Here is a 22,304-nt window from a genome sequence, read left to right on the forward strand (position 1 = left end):
GGGTCACCTCATAATCTGAAGACCATCTATCAATATCATCTCCCACCACATTAGGTGGTACCAGGATTTTGGGGATACAGATGTTCTTATCTTCATCAGACACTGAGGTAATGCAGCTACCAATGCTGTTGGGCTCTGCTTGCCTAGCTTTAGGGTCCGGCTCCCCAAGGCTCCTCTCAATAACCAATATAATATTTTTTCTCTTCTAAAACCAGCTTCTCCTCCATTTTAAGTCTGGCCTGTTACAACCTGAATCTGTCTTCCTGTCCACCAAATGCTCTGGGGACAGGCGAAGTGAAGAAACACAGTCTCCTGCTCTGGTAGGGAGTTCCAATTCAGGGTGTATTTATGTGGGGTGGTAGTGTAACAAAGCATTGCACTGCACACTACTGGCACTGTATAGCACTGCACAAGCAAAAGTCCAAATCCTCACCCCTGAACACAGTGCATGAAACTGAGTTGCTGGTAGAGATGGGTGAATCCTTCTCAAGCAGCAACCAAAATAATTTTTAGGGTCAAGTCAAAAGCAACCCTAAATTTACCTGTGCTCAACCATCGAGTACCTTGGCACAGAGCAGTCAGGCTCAACTCAAGGGCAAAGTGTAAATTATTTGTGCAACACTTCAAACAGTAACACAGTGACAACACACCACAAAAGGAAACCACACCAGTTACGAAACACAGAGTATTTTTAATGAATAAAACAAGACCAAAATGACAAAGATCCAATCAGTAGAACCGGAAATATTCAGTTTGAAAGTTTTTAGTAGAAATAGTGCAAAAAAACACAAAGCACCAACTGTGGACATCTGGTCAGAAAAAGTACATTTCTTTTAGTGTTTTGTATACATTAATAAAAATCATGAAGAGTATGGATAGAAATTCATGCAAATGAAAGATATCCATGACAGATCATACTGACCCATAATTACAATTATCAGTAGGTTGGATAGTTGAAGGAATAAGTATTGCATTTATGCATAAACATGTAGCATGCAAATGTGGTGTAAACAATCATGAAGGATGTATGAGATCCCAACGCATGCTTTTACATCGCATGCTTTTACATCGCAAGTTTTACATTGCATGCCTTTACAACGCATAGTGTTGAGAGGTGCTGGATAGTGAATAGTTTAATTTACTATTCCAACTCCAGTCCCCGTGGATAGTAGGGAAGGTGGTGGATAGTAAATTAAATCTATTCCCTATCCTACAGCGCCCCCCAGCGCAATGCGTTGTAATGGTTTGCGTTGTAAAAGTTGCGATGTAAAAGCACTGCGTGGTAAAAGTTGCGTTGTAAAGGATGTTTCCCATCATGAAGTGTGTTTGTGAATACCCACTATTTAGGAACATTGTGGGTGCTTTACGGTTTTTATTGGCCTCCTACTCCTCCTCTGGGATCACATATTGTGCAGCATGCTAGTGCAACTAACAATAAGAATAACACCATCCCACACCTCACCATGAATCTATGACTGTGGAAAATCTGCCATACTTGTGGATTTCTAAGGCTAAGAGTTCGATCTGCAGGCGTAGATGTCAATAGGTCATGAAACAAGTAGACGAAAGATGTTGTAAAAGAAATCCATTAATACCAGCTGCACTAAAAAAAAGTGTTCTAATTCGAGCCTTTAGTCATGACAATGATATAACAAGTCAGTATAAATTCTTCGAGATGCAAAATGTAATTTGAGATGTACAGAACTAAGCTTAAAATCATAGATTTCTTTTTCGGTTTTGAAACTGACGTGAACATAATCAAGATCTTGTAACAGATTTCGAATACACGTTAAAGCATCTGAAGAATAAGCCTGTGTGATAATAAAGAAAATACAGTGTAAGCTCTTCACATTCATTTGATCCATATCACAAAGTCTAGCAATTTAGTACAAAATCGCTATGTAAAAGATTCAACTTGTATTATCTTTTTATACTAATAAACAACAACACAGTGCATATAGTGAGTATGAATTTCTCAAATGCACATATACACATGGAAGGCTGCCGTAGCTCCTCCTCTGTTATTAGTCTTGCCTTATATGAGAATCAGAAAGCCTCTTTTGTACAATTACTAGGCCTTCATTTCTGCAGACTTAGCTTCATCCTGCTCAAGGCTCATGTGAACCCCGACTGACCTCCCAACGCGTGTCTCATTTTCAGAGCGTTGAGGTGAGCCTGGTGCCCTGGATGGAGATTTGTGGATGCTGCTGCGTGCTGGTGACCTGGCTGGAGACCGGTGGTACCTGTGAGTAGATCGAGGAGTTGGTGCTGGTGAAGTGCATGCTGGAACTGGAGAGTTGGAATAAGTGAAGGAGCTGTGATCTGATGGGCTTTCAGTGAGAAAGTCATCTTCTGTCTCAGGCAGTTCCTGTGAAGACAAGGAACGTGTGATCAATGGAATACATTTGTATTTAGTTACACAAATATAACTTTCATTTACAAGCTCCTAAGTATGCAAAGCATTCATAAAAATGTTCAAACTGTACCCAAAACTGAACAAACTGGGTTTGGTCAGCTGTTCACACCTGAGTCACAGATTATGATCTAAATACTTTATACTACAAAGGCGATCACACGTTATGCTTGTATAATACATGGTGTGGGAAATTGGGTTGTTTGGTTGACAGGGGTGTGATCACTGGTCAACCAACAGCCACAATATCTTACAGGGTGAACCACAAAAAGTCACAAAATTAACCTGTGTTTAATCCTGGGTAGCGTGGCACAAAAAGCAGTCAGGCTAAATTTAGAGGCATTGTTTAAAGTATTTATGCAGCACACAAACAGCAATACAGTGAAAACATGACACAATAAAAATCCCAAACCAATTTTAGAAAACGGAATCAATCTTAACACATTCATTTACACCAAAACCATCAAAATCCAATTAGCAGTACCCGTATTATGAATTTTTGAAGTTTAAGTTCAAATTAGCAAGTTCTAGGTTTTAGTAAATGGCCAGCTGGGCACCTTTAGCACTCCAACCAAGGGTCAGGGAGTGGATGAAGATGTCTTGGGGGTTCAAGACTCACTCAGGCTGGGTCCAGGTGCGGGTTCAAGATGGTGGGAGCCTGTTATAACCCTTTGGCTCTGAACAGGAGGCCATCAAAACTAGCCCTTGTAGTCATTTCTGGAAGTCCTGGTTGCAGGTGGAAATGCAGGGCTCCAATGCAGGCTGGCCTCTGAACGTTATAGACAAGATAAAGGCAGAAAAACAGTCCTTCCTGGTACTACAGCAATCCAAGTGTACAGCAGGTCACGGCATCAGGCAGTCCTCTGAGAGTCCTCCCACAGGTCCAGTAGCAAACTGATTTGGTGTTGTCTGAGGACCAGTATGTATTTGCTGGCGCCCTGCTACTAGAAGGTGGGAGAAGTTTCTGGAAAGGTCCTTTGAAGTTCTTGGAGACTCATGACCACCGTTCCCTCTAGGGCACGCGCGCACCGTTCCTGACCTCAGCACGCACCACCTCGCATGGAGCACGCACACAGTCAGGACGTCACGTCGCTGGCCGCTTTGAAACAAGCGAGCGGCCCGAATGCGGCGGAGCGGTCGTGAGGAATGCAGGTAAGGAGGCGGGGGAGGGCTTGTGGCGCTTGCGGCTATGTGGGAGCGTGGGGCAGACTCTGGCCTTTTGTTTAAGTATTGCTGTTAATCAGAGCCCCTTTACGGGCTCCGATTAACAGCAACACTTAAACAAAAGGCCAGAGTCTGTCCCGCGCTTTACTAACAAAAGCGTAGACAGTTTCAAAACACAGCCTGCGCTAAAGTACACGCTGTGGTTGGAAACTGTCTACGCTTTTGTTAGGAAAGTGCACGACAGACTCTGGCCTTTTGTTTAAGTATTGCTGTTAATAGGAGCCCGTGAAGGGGCTCTGATTAACAGCAATACTTAAACAAAAGGCCAGAGTCTGCCCCGCGTCCTCACAGCACACAAGAGCTGTGACACAGAAGGCAGAAGGGCACAAAAAAGAAGGCGAAAACGAGTGAAACAGGGGGCAGACGGGCACAAAAAAGGGTAAAACGAGTGAAACAGAGGGCAGAAGGGCACAAAAAACAAGGGAAAAACGAGTGGAACAGAGGGTAGAAAGGCACAAAAACTATTGGCAAGAAGGACAGAAGGGCATAAAAAACGAGTGGAACAGAGGGCAGAAGAGCACAAAAAGGGGAAACTAGTGAAACAGAGGGCAGAAGGGCACAAAAAAGGGGAAAACGAGTTAAACAGAGGGCAGAAGAGCACAAAAAAGGGGAAAACAAGTGAAACAGAGGGCAGAGGGGCACAAAAAAGGGGGAAACGAGTGAAACAGAAGGCAGAAGGGCACAAAAAAGGGGGAAAACAAGTGAAACAGAGGGCATAAGGGCACAAAAACGAGTGGAACAGAGGGCAGAAGAGCACAAAAAACAAGCAAAAAACGAGTGGAACAGAGGGCAGAAAGGCACAAAAAACTATTGGAAAAGAGGACAGAAGGCACAAAAAACTAGTGAAACAGATGGCAGAAGGGCACAAAAAAAGGGGAAAACGAGTGAAACAGAAGGCAGAAGGGCACAAAAAAGGGGAAAACGAGTGAAACAGAGGGCAGAAGGGCACAATAAACGAGGGGAAAACAAGTGAAACAGAGGACAGAAGGGTACAAAAAAAGGGGAAAACGAGTGACACAGAGGGCAGAAGAGCACACACAAAGGGGCAAACTAGTGAAACAGAGGGCAGAAGGGCACAAAAAAAGGGGAAAACGAGCGAAACAGAGGGCAGAAGGGCACAAAAAAGTGGAATACGAGTGAAACAGAGGGTAGAAGAGCACAAGAAAAGGGCAAAACGAGTGAAACAGAGAGCAGAAGAGCACAAAAAAAGGGGGAAATGAGTGAAACAGAGGGCCGAAGGGCACAAAAAATGAGAGGAAAACGAGTGGAACAGAGGGAAGAATGGGCCAGTTTAACCAAATCATGTCATGGCGTGCTTATCCAATTTGCAAATTGCCCTTAAGACCCTTATTGCGGCGCTGTATGTGTGAAAATGCACCATCTTTTCACTTTGCAAAGTAATTGTTTTGAGCGCCATTTGGGGGCGCAGACACACACGGTTTGGTTTCTGGCGCACATAGCCATGGTTGCAGCGCACAGAGACCCTCCACTGACGCACACAGAGGAAAAAATTAGAGGGAAAATTGCTCCTGACTCTTGTGTTATGGCTTCAAGCTGGCTGGACTGACAATACTGGGTCATTAAGCCTAATGTGAGGTGACTGGGTAGAGCCTATTTAGGTGCAGGTGGAGCTGTGTTTTGCTCTGCCCACCATCAAGCCAGTTAATGGGCCATTCAGACCCTGCTAATCCCACTATTGTGTGACTGTCTGGAGAAAATGTACAAAATAACTGTCAGCTATACCCAGTCATGTGACCCAAGACAGACTGCAGGCACAAAAAGTAGGAAAATGGCAGCTTTCAAAAAGTAAAACACACAAGGTGAGGGTCGGAATGTTGCACATTGGCAAAACATTCACCCCAAGTCACAGATCTGGGTTTAATCGATTGTTATTTTACTCACCATACCACCCCAGTTCAGACATGGCCATATGATAATCAGTCTTGACCCTGTGCCTCATGGGAACAGTCCACCCCAAACGGCGGACTGGAGTGAGCCAAAGAATAATGATGGATTAAACCCAGATAAGTTGACTGGGGTGAGTGTTTGATTTGCTCCAACACTCCGTCCATCATTTCTTTTGGTATCGCCTTGTTCGCCCTGATTGGGCAGGGTATTCCCAGACGTGGGTCCCTTGCTCACTTTGCCACTGGATTCAAGCTATCCTGGCTGATGATGGCTGATAGCCAGAAACCGCTCCTAGGATGCTTGATTCCGGTCCAGGGAAGACATGGCTTGGAAGTACGGGCTGGACTGTTCCCATGAGGCACAGGGTCAGACTGATTTGCATATGGCCATGTCTGAACTGGGGTGGTGGAGTGAGCTAAAGAATGATGATGGATTAAACCCAGATCAGTTGACTGGGGGTGAGTGTTTGATTTGCTCCCATCATCCCCTTTTGTATAGCTTTCTAAAAGTGGTGTTCTCAAACTTGTAATGATAAATTCAATTTTAAAATTAAAGAGGGTTTATCATTACAAGTTTATAGGTACCAAACATGACTATCCTACTCCTTCTAATCATCAATTAAACATAATAGATTAACTAAGTAATCCTCAAAGTGAACCTATGAGAGGGGTAGGCCTCACATTAGTGGAAATGAATTTGGGAGATGTTCACTACCAGGACATGTAAAACTAAAAAATATATGTCCTGCCTTTTACTTACACAGCATCCTGCCCTTTGGGCTTAGGGGGCTTTCCTTAGGGTTGACTTATATGAAATAAAAAGGGAGTTTAAGGTCTGACAAGGGGTTTTGAATGCAAGTCGACATGGAAGTGAAACTGCGCATACAGGCTCTGCAGTGGTAGGCCAGAGACATGTTTGAAGGACTTCTTAGTGGGTGGTACAATCAGAACAAAATGTTTGAGGTGACCCTGTATAGCGTGCCATTTCCAGCACATTGGATTCTGCAATGCCTGTAAAAAAACCTGTCTATAATGTCTTTCTTTATTGGACACTTGTGATGCACCCAACTGATTATTTTAAAAAAATGAAGTCAAAACTCAGCTGTAATAACTTATTACAGTGGAGTTCTGAGGCACAATGCCAGATCCCAAGTGCAAAGCAGGTCAAGTCACAGAGCACAATTAAAACAGAAGTAATCTAGCTTCTTTTTTTCTGCACTGTGTTCCCAGCTATACAGGAACAAGCAGAAAGCACATATTTATGGCAACATATTTATGTTTTTCACTCCCTAGGGTAATTATCGAAAAATTAAAATTTCTGTATATTTTTACAGTAGCTTTAAAAAAAATTTGGGGGTCATGGCCAAAGATGGTGACTGGGTAGGATGTGCCTGCTCATCACTCCGTCTCTCCAACTGGGCCCACTGCCCAAGTGTTGAGTTACGGGACCGTAGAGCCCACTCATGACCTTCTTTGGGTGTGCAGGAGGCCAGCGGGACCTGGAGAGGTGATTTTCTGAGACAGAGTAGTGACTGGCAGCCTCCGGCGCTGATAGGGTAAAAGCGGCTCTGCCCTGAGTGGAGTTGGCAGAGACTGTGGGAACGACCTAGGCCCCCGCATCCCAGCAGAGAAACCGCACCAGGCTGTGAAGCAGCCAGCGACATGCAGCAGCAGCCCGTGGGAGCAGCCCTGGGAGCAGTCTACACATTTTTGGGAGTCCCCAGCCTGGAGGCGGGCCACTGCAAATAGCATTGGATGGTAGGCTTCAAGAATCTACACAAGGGCTATGGGGCAAGTGTGGGTCAGCCCGAGCGGAACCAGCGGAGTCCGGGGAGGAGATAGCTCGAGCCCCCTTGGAGCCCCGCAGAGGCATTGTGACAGGCAGAGAGGGGGCCATTGACCCTTGACAGAGGCCCAAGAGAGCAGTAACAGGAGCAACTTGCCCCCACAGAGAAGTATTTGCCTTCACTCGAGCCACAGGGTAAAGAACAGCTGGCCGGCCAGGCTGAGGATATCTCACTGAAGTCTCTCTGGGCAGCAACTAACATCTGGTGGGAAGCCCCCCTGGGTAGGCTGAGGGTCTGCTGACGCCTTTCCTCGTGCAGTGCCACCAACAGGAGGACAGCACTGCAGCGGGCTGAGAGGGTTGACATTCACCTGTGACCCAGATAGAACCAAGGTCAGCTGGTGGGAGCGGAGTGAAGCCAAAGAATTTATGCATCCCCACACTGGCAAAGCAATTCGTTTGAAGCATAGTGGAGACTGTAACACCACAGGGGTAATTTATGCTATACTTTGCCCATGTGGACTTACCTATGTGGGAAGAACTTCCCGAAAAGTCAAAACTCGAATCATCGAGCACAAAAGTACTATACGTAACAGGTCTACAACATCTTGCCTAGCAACACACTGGATTAAGTTCAATCACTCTATACCCCAACTCAGATTCACCATTCTAGAAGTGGTAGAGAAACACAAGGGCGTAGACCACAATGTAGCCTTGGCACGGAGAGAGACATTTTGGATAAAAAGGCTGGGTACGTTGACACCAGGTGGGCTCAATGACCAGTATGAGATGGTATGTTTCTTATAAAATCACATAACTATAGCATATAACATTATGCATCATTTGGCTACAATGTTTACCTTTTGACCTCGTGATTATTCCTGATCACCATTGTACAGGATTGACACTACATTCCTCCTTGTTTCACTCATAACAGTTTACTTAACTTTTTCATTGCTCTAATATTATGCACTATATGGGTATAATCTCTCTGCATGATTCATTTATTTTCATCAACTTTTCCTCTCATTGTCTTATTTTTATATTCTCTATGCGTCATATGGGTTTCATTTCACGGCACTCTTTATTACTTTTAAGCTATCATTTTATTATTCTCTAATTTCAACAGCAGCTATCTATGTACATGTTTATTATTTCCCTTTCTATGGCACTAAATATTAACATTGGATTAGATAAGCATGGACTCATGGAAATGTATTTCCTTTTGTCATAAGGGAGCTGTTTGTCTTCCTAATCATCTTTCACTCTTTTCGGCACTTTACTGTGTATCACACACGTTCCTAAACTGCACACATTTCTCGAAGGGTGCCGTTAATTTTCCTAACTATTTTTCACTCTTTCTTGCACGTCACTGTGTGTCACATACGTTCCTAAAACTGCACATCTTTCTTTGGAATTAGTGTTAATTCTATTTTAAAATGTACATTACTTCGTGTTCTGCAGGAACACAATTGTTCTTATTAACCTTGCAGTGCCTGATATCAGACTGAGGTTCGTGATACTGAGTAACAAAGTACGGCTTCATTTCTACATTTGAATATTCCCCTGAAGAAGGGTTGATTTGACCCGAAATGCATTGGGAAATGTTAGGGTTTTGTTTATTGTTTTTTTACACATGGAGAACAATTTGATTGCAAAATTGATACCACATCTTTATGATGTTATGTATGTAAATATTCTTGTTGAAATGTTTTGAAACAATGGTTACTAAATAAGCTTCAAAATGTCGGAAGTCAAGGTGTTTGAATTATTTTTCTGTAAATATTTGAATAAGTTACATTACTGTACTAAACTTTTTTGAAACCTTAGGGACATTAGGAGTGAGCTCCCGGTCCAGACCTAGTCTACACTAGGCCTCTACATAGCAGTTTACAATCAGTTGTGGGCTCAACTGACCACTGGGCAGCTCCCAATACAGACTATTAATTATTCATAAAAATATTGAAACATTTGGTAGCAATAGAGGAGTGCAGGCTAGACTCTTACATAGCAGTTTAACCACAGCCCCACACCTGACCAGCACCCATATTACAATTGATAATGGCTTCTTTTCAAGAAATAGCTAACCTTACCTTGAACCAAGCAGAAATTAAGGTATATGGCACAGATGAAGCAGCCTCCATCTACTCTTTGATTGAACAAGTACGCACATTCAGCACGTCTAAGGGCACTACCACCCAGATGTTAAAACAACTAGAATACATCATGCGTAAGGAAGTAAATCAACGATTGCACGCAACAACTTTAATTGAGTACCACAAGGTAAAGAGAATTCCAAGGGGACTACGAATTGCTCTCAAACCGATGTTGTTCAAATTTAACAAGGCGTTTATCATCAAATGGCAAGCGATTTTGAATAAATGCTCGTTAGACCTCATACTACTGATTCACAAATACTCAATGATCTAAAGTAAGACATCTTTAAATTACAACAAGAGCTATCCAAAACCATCCCAGAGGAGGATTGGACAAAGATACTTGAGGATATTAACAACAGATTGGATGCTCATGCCAAGGAGGTTCATGACCGCAAGATTCGCAAATTTCGTAGAGATACGATTGATTATAAACTAGACGAGGTCTACACATGGGCGGAAGCCTATGCACACAAAAGATTTACCAGTAAAACACCAAGGAATACCTCATCAGAAGAAAGTGTGGTACAGGACGAGGATCTTTCACTACAAAGACCACCAGCACCTACCTCAATTATTGCAGTAGCACAACAAGCAACAATATCTGGTACCTCGCAGAACTTACAACCTTCTTTTTTAGCGGAGGGCCAAGCAGCAGTCCACCCACCAGACCAGTCTACAGAATCAAGAATAGACGTACCCGTAGGGGACAAGGTCACAAAAAAACCCACGGAGACAGGACGACCACAGAGACAAGTTACAAAAAAAACGACTTGATAGTCAACATTTCCAGCAGGCAACTAACATCAGAAGAAGAGAAAGTTCTCAATAAAGAGAAATCATTCGTACCAACCTATGTATCAAATGGTTTAGAAACAGAGATTGCTCTCTTCAAATTTCTACGCAAACTAAGATTGAAATGGTTTTTTTCAACCACAATGACGGATGGGACCACAAGGACTCAAGAAAAATTCAAACCTAAAAGTAAATTCATGTCCCCAATTTCACACAAAATACTGGACAACTTTGAAACTCTAGTGAAAAAAGACCTAGAGACAATCAAATATGTAACACTCAAGAAACAGAACTTGTCTATGAAACAAAAGAGAATCCTCAATGACCTCAAACAAGACACGTCAATCACATTTCAACCAGCGGATAAGGGCGGAGCGCTGGTGATGATGGACACTTCTTTTTCACAGTTACTTCTCTTGAAAATCAAAATTCTTCCTGCAAAAGACCGACACGTCAATGGGATTTTCAGGGGCGCCTGCATACTAAGCATGGGCGGAAAATTCGTTACGCTCGCGGATTTTGCGGATTTTCGGGAAATTCGCAATCCGCGAGATTTGCGAATTTCCCGCAAAATCTGCAAATTCGCACGCAGCGGATTTTTTTTGCGGCGTGCGGCGTTGGTGATACAATTTTTGCGGTGTGTGGCGTTTATCATCGTTTGCCGAGTTGTTTTTCTCGATATTTTGCGAGTGCTGCGCCATTTTGGATCTTGCTGTGTGATCCCGCGGGAATTTGGCGAGCGCGATTACGTCATCGCGGCTTGCCAACTTGCACAGCGAGAGTTTGTCAACGCGAGTACGGCGAGATCACGTCTCGCGGTACTTCGCAATTGCGAGATTGGAGATGCGGCGAGCAGCAACAATCTCGCACAAGCGAAAATATAAAATTTGCAATTCTGCACAAGAAATCCACTAGCAAGCAGCATAAACCTTCTTGAAATGATGATTTTTATCTGAATAACTCCTTAGGTTGACGATTGCTTGCACTTTTTTAGCGAGGAGTCCATTTTGGGGAGGGGGGGAGGGGGGTGGGAGGAAGGAAGTGCCCCACAGTCTTCAACTTCCTGTTCCTGTCCAGCAGGCTCCTCCCAGTGCTTTGTCCATCTCCTGGTCACTTTTCATTTGGATCTGGAGCTGGAAGGATTACTTTTTGTGGATGCTGCTGGATATTTGGATTTGAGGCCTTTTTGACTTTCTTCGGATCACTGTTGGATTAGAAATTTTACAAGTAAGTTTGTTTGGGGCATTACAGTTGCTGCAACTAAAATTTTGGAATTTTCGATTTTTGGGCTGTTTTGGGGCCTTTTGCCCAGGGGTACTCAGTGGTGGGTGGACTGAGTCTTTCTGTGGGTTGTTTTGAACTTAAACATCATGGAGGGCATGGATGGATTGGAATTGTGCTGATATTTCAGTGATTTTCGTTTTTTGGGGCTGTACTTGTGGCCTTTTCACCAGGGGTATTTGAGTCTAGCATGGGCCTAGTCTTTCTGTGGGGTGTCCTGAACTTAAACATCATGGAGGGCATGGATGGAATGGGATTGTGCTGATTTTTCATTGATTTTCGTTTTTTGGGGCTGCACTTGTGGCCTTTTCACCAGGGGTATTTGAGTCTAGCATGGGCCTAGTCTTTCTGTGGGGTGTCTTGAACTTAAACATCATGGAGGGCATGGATGGAATGGGATTGTGCTGATTTTTCAGTCATTTTCGTTTTTTGGGGCTGAACTTGTGGCCTTTTCACCAGGGGTATTTGAGTCTAGCATGGGCCTAGTCTTTCTGTGGGGTGTCTTGAACTTAAACATCATGGAGGGCATGGATGGAATGGGATTGTGCTGATTTTGCAGTGTTTTTCGATTTTTGGGGGTGTTCATGGGGAGGGACAGGCCATGTGGCTGGGGGCCATTTTGAGTGCTGCTACAGGTCCTGGCCATGTGCTGGGAGGCAAGTGGCCATTTTGAATGCAGGCTTTGTTGTTAGGCCTGCAACCATTTTGCCTACTGTTCAACCTTTATGCCCAGGGGTAGTGAGTCTTGCATGGGCCTAGTCTTTCTGTGGGTTGTCTTGAATTTAAACATCATGGAGGGCATGGATGGATTGGGATTGTGCTGATTTTTCAGTGATTTTCGTTTTTTGGGGCTGTACTTGTGGCCTTTTCACCAGGGGTATTTGAGTCTAGCATGGGCCTAGTCTTTCTGTGGGGTGTCTTGAACTTAAACATCATGGAGGACATGGATGGAATGGGATTGTGCTGATTTTTCAGTGATTTTCATTTTTTGGGGCTGTACTTGTGGCCTTTTCACCAGGGGTATTTGAGTCTAGCATGGGCCTAGTCTTTCCGTGGGCTGTCTTGAACTTAAACATCATGGAGGGCATGGATGGAATGGGATTGTGCTGATTTTGCAGTGTTTTTCGATTTTTGGGGGTGTTCATGGGGAGGGACAGGCCATGTGGCTGGGGGCCATTTTGAGTGCTGCTACAGGCCCTGGCCATGTGCTGGGAGGCAAGTGGCCATTTTGAATGCAGGCATTGTTGTTAGGCCTGCAACCATTTTGCCTACTTTTCAACCTTTATGCCCAGGGGTAGTGAGTCTTGCATGGGCCTAGTCTTTCTGTGGGTTGTCTTGAATTTAAACATCATGGAGGGCATGGATGGATTGGGATTGTGCTGATTTTTCAGAGATTTGCGTTTTTTGGGGCTGTACTTGTGGCCTTTTCACCAGGGGTATTTGAGTCTAGCATGGGCCTAGTCTTTCTGTGGGGTGTCTTGAACTTAAACATCATGGAGGGCATGAATGGAATGGGATTGTGCAGATTTTTCAGTGATTTTCGTTTTTTGGGGTTGTACTTGTGGCCTTTTCACCAGGGGGTATTTGAGTCTAGCATGGGCCTAGTCTTTCTGTGGGCTGTCTTGAACTTAAACATCATGGAGGGCATGGATGGAATGGGATTGTGCTGATTTTTCAGTGATTTCGTTTTTTGGGGCTGCACTTGTGGCCTTTTCACCAGGGGTATTTGAGTCTAACATGGGCCTAGTCTTTCTGTGGGGTGTCTTGAACTTAAACATCATGGAGGGCATGGATGGAATGGGATTGTGCTGATTTTGCAGTGATTTTCGTTTTTTGGGGCTGAACTTGTGGCCTTTTCACCAGGGGTATTTGAGTCTAGCATGGGCCTAGTCTTTCTGTGGGGTGTCTTGAACTTAAACATCATGGAGGGCATGGATGGAATGGGATTGTGCTGATTTTGCAGTGTTTTTCGATTTTTGGGGGTGTTCATGGGGAGGGACAGGCCATGTTGCTGGGGGCCATTTTGAGTGCTGCTACAGGCCCTGGCCATGTGCTGGGAGGCAAGTGGCCATTTTGAATGCAGGCTTTGTTGTTAGGCCTGCAACCATTTTGCCTACTGTTCAACCTTTATGCCCAGGGGTAGTGAGTCTTGCATGGGCCTAGTCTTTCTGTGGGTTGTCTTGAATTTAAACATCATGGAGGGCATGGATGGATTGGGATTGTGCTGATTTTTCTGTGATTTTCGTTTTTTGGGGCTGTACTTGTGGCCTTTTCATCAGGGGTATTTGAGACTAGCATGGGCCTAGTCTTTCTGTGGGTTGTCTTGAACTTAAACATCATGGAGGGCATGGATGGAATGGGATTGTGCTGATTTTTCAGTGATTTTCATTTTTTGGGGCTGTACTTGTGGCCTTTTCACCAGGGGTATTTGAGTCTAGCATGGGCCTAGTCTTTCTGTGGGCTGTCTTGAACTTAAACATCATGGAGGGCATGGATGGAATGGGATTGTGCTGATTTTGCAGTGTTTTTCGATTTTTGGGGGTGTTCATGGGGAGGGACAGGCCATGTGGCTGGGGGCCATTTTGAGTGCTGCTACAGGCCCTGGCCATGTGCTGGGAGGCAAGTGGCCATTTTGAATGCAGGCATTGTTGTTAGGCCTGCAACCATTTTGCCTACTTTTCAACCTTTATGCCCAGGGGTAGTGAGTCTTGCATGGGCCTAGTCTTTCTGTGGGTTGTCTTGAATTTAAACATCATGGAGGGCATGGATGGATTGGGATTGTGCTGATTTTTCAGAGATTTTCGTTTTTTGGGGCTGTACTTGTGGCCTTTTCACCAGGGGTATTTGAGTCTAGCATGGGCCTAGTCTTTCTGTGGGGTGTCTTGAACTTAAACATCATGGAGGGCATGAATGGAATGGGAATGTGCTGATTTTTCAGTGATTTTCGTTTTTTGGGGTTGTACTTGTGGCCTTTTCACCAGGGGTTATTTGAGTCTAGCATGGGCCTAGTCTTTCTGTGGGCTGTCTTGAACTTAAACATCATGGAGGGCATGGATGGAATGGGATTGTGCTGATTTTTCAGTGATTTTCGTTTTTTGGGGCTGTACTTGTGGCCTTTTCACCAGGGGTATTTGAGTCTAGCATGGGCCTAGTCTTTCTGTGGGTTGTCTTGAACTTAAACATCATGGGGGGCTTGGATGGAATGGGATTGTGCTGATTTTGCAGTGTTTTTCGATTTTTGGGGGTGTTCATGGGGAGGGACAGGCCATGTGGCTGGGGGCCATTTTGAGTGCTGCTACAGGCCCTGGCCATGTGCTGGGAGGCAAGTGGCCATTTTGAATGCAGGCATTGTTGTTCGGCCTGTAACCATTTTGCCTACTTTTCAACCTTTATGCCCAGGGGTAGTAAGTCTTGCATGGGCCTAGTCTTTCTGTGGGTTGTCTTGAATTTAAACATCATGGAGGGCATGGATGGAATGGGATTGTGCTGATTTTTCAGTGATTTTCGTTTTTTGGGGCTGTACTTGTGGCCTTTTCACCAGGGGTATTTGAGTCTAGCATGGGCCTAGTCTTTCTGTAGGGTGTCTTGAACTTAAACATCATGGAGGGCATGGATGGAATGGGATTGTGCTGATTTTTCAGTGATTTTCGTTTTTTGGGGCTGTACTTGTGGCCTTTTCATCAGGGGTATTTGAGTCTAGCATGGGCCTAGTCTTTCTGTGGGCTGTCTTGAACTTAAACATCATGGAGGGCATGGATGGAATGGGATTGTGCTGATTTTGCAGTGATTTTCGTTTTTTGGGGCTGTACTTGTGGCCTTTTCACCAGGGGTATTTGAGTCTAGCATGGGCCTAGTCTTTCTGTGGGCTGTCTTGAACTTAAACATCATGGAGGGCATGGATGGAATGGGATTGTACTGATTTTTCAGTGATTTTCGTTTTTTGGGGGTGTTCATGGGGAGGGACAGGCCATGTGGCTGGGGGCCATTTTGAGTGCTGCTACAGGCCCTGGACATTTGCTGGGAGGCACGTGGCCATTTTGAATGCAGGCATTGTTGTTAGGCCTGCAACCATTTTGCCTACTTTTCAACCTTTATGCCCAGGGGTAGTGAGTCTTGCATGGGCCTAGTCTTTTTGTGGGTTGTCTTGAATTTAATCATCATGGAGGGCATGGATGGAATGGGATTGTGCTGATTTTTCAGTGATTTTCGTTTTTTGGGGCTGTACTTGTGGCCTTTTCACCAGGGGTATTTGAGTCTAGCATGGGCCTAGTCTTTCTGTGGGGTGTCTTGAACTTAAACATCATGGAGGGCATGGATGGAATGGGATTGTGCTGATTTTCAGTGATTTTCGTTTTTTGGGGCTGTACTTGTGGCCTTTTCACCAGGGGTATTTGAGTCTAGCATGGGCCTAGTCTTTCTGTGGGCTGTCTTGAACTTAAACATCATGGAGGGCATGGATGGAATGGGATTGTGCTGATTTTGCAGTGATTTTCGTTTTTTGGGGCTGTACTTGTGGCCTTTTCACCAGGGGTATTTGAGTCTAGCATGGGCCTAGTCTTTCTGTGGGGTGTCTTGAACTTAAACATCATGGAGGGCATGGATGGAATGGGATTGTGCTGATTTTTCAGTGATTTTCGTTTTTTGGGGCTGTACTTGTGGCCTTTTCACCAGGGGTATTCGAGTCTAGCATGGGCCTAGTCTTTCTGTGGGCTGTCTTGAACTTAAACATCATGGAGGGCATGGATGGAATGGGATTGTGCTGATTTTTCAGTGATTTTCGTTTTTTGGCCCTGTACTTGTGGCCTTTTCACCAGGGGTATTTGAGTCTAGCATGGGCCTAGTCTTTCTGTGGGGTGTCTTGAACTTAAACATCATGGAGGGCATGGATGGAATGGGATTGTGCTGATTTTTCTGGGTTTTTTTCTCGATTCTTTTGGGGTGTATAACTGAACTGATGTTCCTCTGTCTTCCATTGTTTTTAGGTGCACAAGACTCAAGAGAACCACCAGTGCCAGGAAGAAGTCCTGCAGCGGTGTGTGTGTGCAGCATAACGTCACGCGACGTCACGTCTGGCCTCAGACAACTCTACAATTCGTGCAACTGCGGCCTGCTGTCTGACCTGCTCTGAAGAAGATGGCCCCAAAAAAAGGTGTCCGTAGCTCCTCTAGCAAGAAAGTTGCTAGTAAGGAGCAGAAGAAGCAAGTTACCAAGGAGGCGTTTTTTGGGAGCAAAAAAAAAGTACGCCTGCAGCAGCAGGATCTGCTGGGGACCAAGCTGGGAGCAGCACCCCCGCTCCATTGGGTTCAGTGCCTCCACCACCACGCCAACTTAAGTCAAAGCCCTTGAGTGCTTCAGAGGCAGTCAGTGTACTTCTCCAATCACCATCGACCAGTGATGTTGGCTCATCGCAAGAAAGTAGCAGCAATGTCCCTGAATCAACACAGGTTGTTGTAACTCATCTGACCAGTGTTGAACAACCACAGCCGCAACAACAACATGTGGAAGTAGTACAAGCCCAAGTACATGTGGAAGGAGAGGCAGCACAAGGAGATGCGCAAGTAGAGGTGCATGGAGGGTCACAACAAGTTCCCACAATAGTTGTCCCTCCCGAAGTAGGGGCACATCAGGAAATCGACAATCAAGCCGAGGTATCATTGGAAGCCACTTCTCCTGATGATTATTCATTGTCTTCCACATCCCTAGCAAGGAAAAGATCAAGGTTGGTGTCTACATCTTCTTCAAGCCCACCGCCTTGTGATGATCTGGATGACGAATGGGTACCACCACGGCAGCCTGAGAGTGAGGCACACCATGATCTGATAAAGATACCTAAGCGTAAAAGGAAGGTCGCCGAAAAACTCATACCTATGGAGTGTGATAAGGCTCAACAAGAAGTGACGCATACTGCTGCTGATGAAGCCCTTCACGACGACGATCCAGTCATCATAAAGGTCACTGCAGCCCCAGCGGGCATGCAGCAAAGAGACAGTTTGACCCTATCCCGAGAAGCTGCTGAGCGTGATGATGATGTCGACGAGGAGGCAATGGAAATGGAAACACAACAATCATTACATTTGGAGTTAACTAGTACACCAACACCTACCGCTTCCATATTTCTTCCTCGCAAGAAGGGACCTCCATCCACCTCGACCTCAATTCATGGTGGTGAAAGTGCAAAACGTACTGAAGTTCGGCAATCCACATCCTCCACTTCATCTGGCATTAGCAGCAGGACCACCACCACCAGTATCGCCACCTCCTCCGGCCCCCAAAGACATTTCAAGTCTCCAGTTTGGGACTTCTTTAGTGTTTGCCCAAAAATGGAAAACATAGCCATTTGTAGCATTTGTAAGCTTCGAGTTAGTCGCAGTAAGTTTGGTACCAACTATGGTACCGGAGGCCAGAGAGGTCATCTTAGGAGAGCGCACCCTGTCCAATGGTTTCCGCACCTAGAGGCGGTCAAGGAAGCCGGAATTGCACGTAATGAAAACGTTGATTTTTCATCTGATGATGAGGAGGAGGAAGAAGACGATTCAAACACTTCACTTACACCCAGTACCCCTGTCAGCAGCACACCCCATGTGAGGCACACTAAGAGTGTGGGAGAGAGTGAGACATCAATGCGGAAAAGTTCATCAGCGAGCGTAACTGGGTCGAAGATATCATCATCATCCCGTAAATCCTTGGTCCAGGGCAACATTAAAAAGATGTTGTTTACAGAAGAGCAATATGAACGCAACCACCCACTGACGCGTCTGTATAACACTAAGCTGGCTAAAATGCTAGCTCTGGACCTTCTCCCTTTTTCTTTTGTAGAAGGGGTTGGTTTTCTAGAATTAGTGGCAGAGCTCTGCCCTAAATGGAAGGTTCCTAGCCGGTTCTATTTTGCCCGAGTTGCGGTTCCAGCACTACATGAAGATTTTCTGAAGGTGATTGGGGCAGCTTTGCAGAAGAGTGCTGTTCACACTATACATCTGACAACAGACATGTGGACCAGTGGCGCAGGCGCTGATTACATGTGCATCACTGCACACTGGGTCTCTTTTTCAGGGGCTAAAGCAAAGCTAAACACAGGTGTTGACACGGACATTGTTTTTAAAGCTGCTCGGAAACATGCAACACTAGCCATGTTTGGTTTGGAGAAACGTCACACAGCAGAAAACCTTTTGGATGTCTTTAACACAAAGGTCCTTAACTGGCTGTCCCCACTAAAACGCCAGGTTGGTTATGTTTCCACGGACAATGGCGCCAATATAGTTAAGGCCATGAGGAAGGGTAACTATTTCAGAGTGCCGTGTTTGGCGCACTGTATGAACCTGGTTGTCCAAAAATTCTTGGGTAATAAAGGCAGTGCAGCGTACAGAGTATTGGACACCTGCTGAAAAATGTGCAACCATTTCAGCCATTCTTTTAAGGCCCGGAAGCAGCTGAGGAGCCTGCAATATCAACGTCAAATGCCAGTGAAAGCACTCATCCAGGAGGTGGTAACACGTTGGAACTCAACCTTCTACATGCTTGAGCGTCTGTATGAGCAGTATACGGTACTCGATCAATATTTCTTGACAGAGGGTACAGAGGACCTGAGGATGGGTGCGGCGCAATGGAACATAGTTCAAAGCCTGACACGCATGCTTCGTCCTTTTGAGTTCTTCACGTGTGCAGTCAGCAAGGAGGACTGTAATTTGGGAAAAGCTATCCCATTGTTGTACATGCTGGAGGACCAACTGAAGGAGGTGTGTTCTGTGTTTGAAAAAGATGTAAAAAACCAAGACTCTTTTGTTCTGGCTGAGAAATTATTAGAGCTCCTACAAGGTGATGAACGTCTTAAAACGGTCCACTCAGAAGAGCATTACATTTGTGCTACTATTCTGGATCCACGCTACAAAAAGGCGCTGGCAGGCCAAGCATTCTTTCCTTTTGATGATGAACATGTTCCAAAGTACAAACATTGGCTAGCCTTGTCAGCCAAGAGGTTTGAAAGAGAACGGCTGAAAATTGAAGGAAATGGCAGTACATCAGCAGGCCATCCCCAGTCAAAACAATCCACTCTGCACCTGTGCCTGTGGCACAAGTGACCTCTCAGCCGTTAAAGACACCAGCAACCGGATCATCTGCACCAGACACAACAGAAACATTGGAGGCTGAAGAGGATTGGCTAGCTCTGCGTGGGTTTGGTTCTCAAAAGGTCAGAGGCACAGCAAGAGCTAAGCAAAGTGGAGGAACCTTGGATGAGGACCTTGAGTCGATGGCGAAGGACTATCTGAATGACTCAACAGAGGTCTATGTTAATTCTGACCCATTGGCGTATTGGCATGGGAAAAAAGAATTGTGGCCACAGCTCACCAACCTGGCTTTAAACTACTTGTCTTGCCCACTCGCAAGCGTGACTTCTGAACGTGTTTTCAGTGCTGCTGGTGGCATTGTAACTCCCAAACGGAGCCGCCTCTCGCCCAAAAATGTGGAGAGGTTAACAATGATCAAGATGAATCAGCACCTCATACCACCAGATTTCAGAGTACGAGAAATCGCGCCGGGTGAAGACGAGGTGGCCAGCAACATAGATGAGGGAATTTCTACTCTGTCAGGTGACACTGAGCTCACCCTGCCTGAATTCGCAGAGTATGATGACGAAGCCTTATTCTCATTCCTGGTCCGTGATACTGAGCCCTGAAAATGAGACAACGAATCAATAACTTTCTTTTTCGTCCTTATTCACTTTTATTCCTGTGTGTCTGTCTTTCTTTGTTGTGCACAGTTAATATATTTCAAACTTTAATCAGATAATCACGAAAACAAGCCCATCAGCAGAACTGTCTTCACTGGTTTGCTAATTGATTTGAAGTTGCCAAGTCTGCATTCCTCAGGTTCACAAGTCCAGAAGAACATGCTCCTCTATCCTCCTCCTTCAGACTCCTATTTCCATCAAACCAGAGGGCTGGTTTACGCCCAATGAAGAAAGACTCAGCACTTGTGGGGGTGTTGTTCTACCTCTTTGCAGGTGAGTTGACGGCTCTGGGACCATTGTTGGGAAGCTCTAATACCGGATAAAAGTGTATTGGACCAAATCCGAGGCGCACATTTTTTAGTGTTTTTGCTGACTTGCTTGCCTTTGAGGTGCTCTTAGGGGGGGTTCCGTCTGTTTGTGGGTGAGTTTCGGGGTCTGGGAGCACTGCTGGGACACTCTAATCTTGATTGCATTTGCTTTTCAGGAAATCCGTGGTGGCAACCCCGACTTATGGCCTAGCTACGCAGCGCGTTTGGACCGAAGGCCGAGAAATATTGCAAGTATGAGATTTTGCTTTTGGCCTGTTTGGGGGTGTTATGCTTCTTGGCGGGTGGGTTGGCGGGTCTTGGGGCATTCCTGGGAAGGTCTAACACCGGGTAGAAGTGGTTGGGACAAAATCCAGGCCGATTTTTGTTTGCTATTTCTGATATTTTGCTCAATGTAGCGTTTTCGGGGGCCTGTTTGGGGGGTTTCCTGGTGTTTGTGGGTGAGTTTCGGGGTCTGGGAGCACTGCTGGGACACTCTAATCTTGATTGCATTTGCTTTTCAGGAAATCCGTGGTGGCAACCCCGACTTATGGCCTAGCTACGCAGCGCGTTTGGACCGAAGGCCGAGAAATATTGCAAGTATGAGATTTTGCTTTTGGCCTGTTTGGGGGTGTTATGCTTCTTGGCGGGTGGGTTGGCGGGTCTTGAGGCATTCCTGGGAAGGTCTAATACCGGGTAGAAGTGGTTGGGACAAAATCCAGGCCGAATTTTTTTTTGCTATTTCTGACATTTTGCTCAATGTAGCGTTTTCGGGGGCCTGTTTGGGGGGCTTCCTGGTGTTTGTGGGTGAGTTTCGGGGTCTCGGAGCACTGCTGGGACACTAATCTTGATTGCATTTGCTTTTCAGGAAATCCGTGGTGGCAACCCCGACTTATGGCCTAGCTACGCAGCGCGTTTGGACCGAAGGCTGAGAAATATTGCAAGTATGAGATTTTGCTTTTGGCCTGTTTGGGGGTGTTATGCTTCTTGGCGGGTGGGTTGGCGGGTCTTGGGGCATTCCTGGGAAGGTCTAATACCGGGTAGAAGTGGTTGGGACAAAATCCAGGGCGATTTTTTTTTGCTATTTCGGACATTTTGCTCAATGTAGCGTTTTCGGGGGCCTGTTTGGGGGGCTTCCTGGTGTTTGTGGGTGAGTTTCGGGGTCTGGGAGCACTACTGAGACACTCTAATCTTGATTGCATTTGCTTTTCAGGAAATCCGTGGTGGCAACCCCGACTTATGGCCTAGCTACGCAGCGCGTTTGGACCGAAGGCCAAGAAATATTGCAAGTATGAGATTTTGCTTTTGGCCTGTTTGGGGGTGTTATGCTTCTTGGCGGGTGGGTTGGCGGGTCTTGGAGCATTCCTGGGAAGGTCTAATACCGGGTAGAAGTGGTTGGGACAAAATCCAGGCCGATTTTTTTTTGCTATTTCTGACATTTTGCTCAATGTAGCGTTTTCGGGGCCTGCTTGGGGGGGCTTCCTGGTGTTTGTGGGTGAGTTTCGGGGTCTGGGAGCACTGCTGGGACACTCTAATCTTGATTGCATTTGCTTTTCAGGAAATCCGTGGTGGCAACCCCGACTTTTGGCCTAGCTACGCAGCGCGTTTGGACCGAAGGCCGAGAAATATTGCAAGTATGAGATTTTGCTTTTGGCCTGTTTGGGGGTGTTATGCTTCTTGGCGGGTGGGTTGGCGGGTCTTGGGGCATTCCT

At 45.6% G+C, this 22,304-nt stretch overlaps 1 protein-coding gene across 1 annotated transcript in view; it reads right to left on the reverse strand.

The window, feature by feature from the left end:
* Positions 1-738: 738 nt before the first annotated feature.
* The window catches only part of HEPACAM (hepatic and glial cell adhesion molecule), a 1,458,998-nt gene continuing 1,437,432 nt past the window's right edge, over positions 739-22,304 (reverse strand). The window contains exon 7 of the mRNA XM_086958859.1: positions 739-2,368. Coding sequence (XP_086814985.1) covers positions 2,072-2,368 — 297 coding nt within the window. The 3' untranslated portion in view covers positions 739-2,071. The remainder of the gene's footprint in view (positions 2,369-22,304) is intronic.

Source organism: Lissotriton vulgaris, chromosome 2_1, assembly GCF_964263255.1.
Source record: "Lissotriton vulgaris chromosome 2_1, aLisVul1.2, whole genome shotgun sequence".
Lineage (NCBI taxonomy): Eukaryota > Metazoa > Chordata > Amphibia > Caudata > Salamandridae > Lissotriton > Lissotriton vulgaris.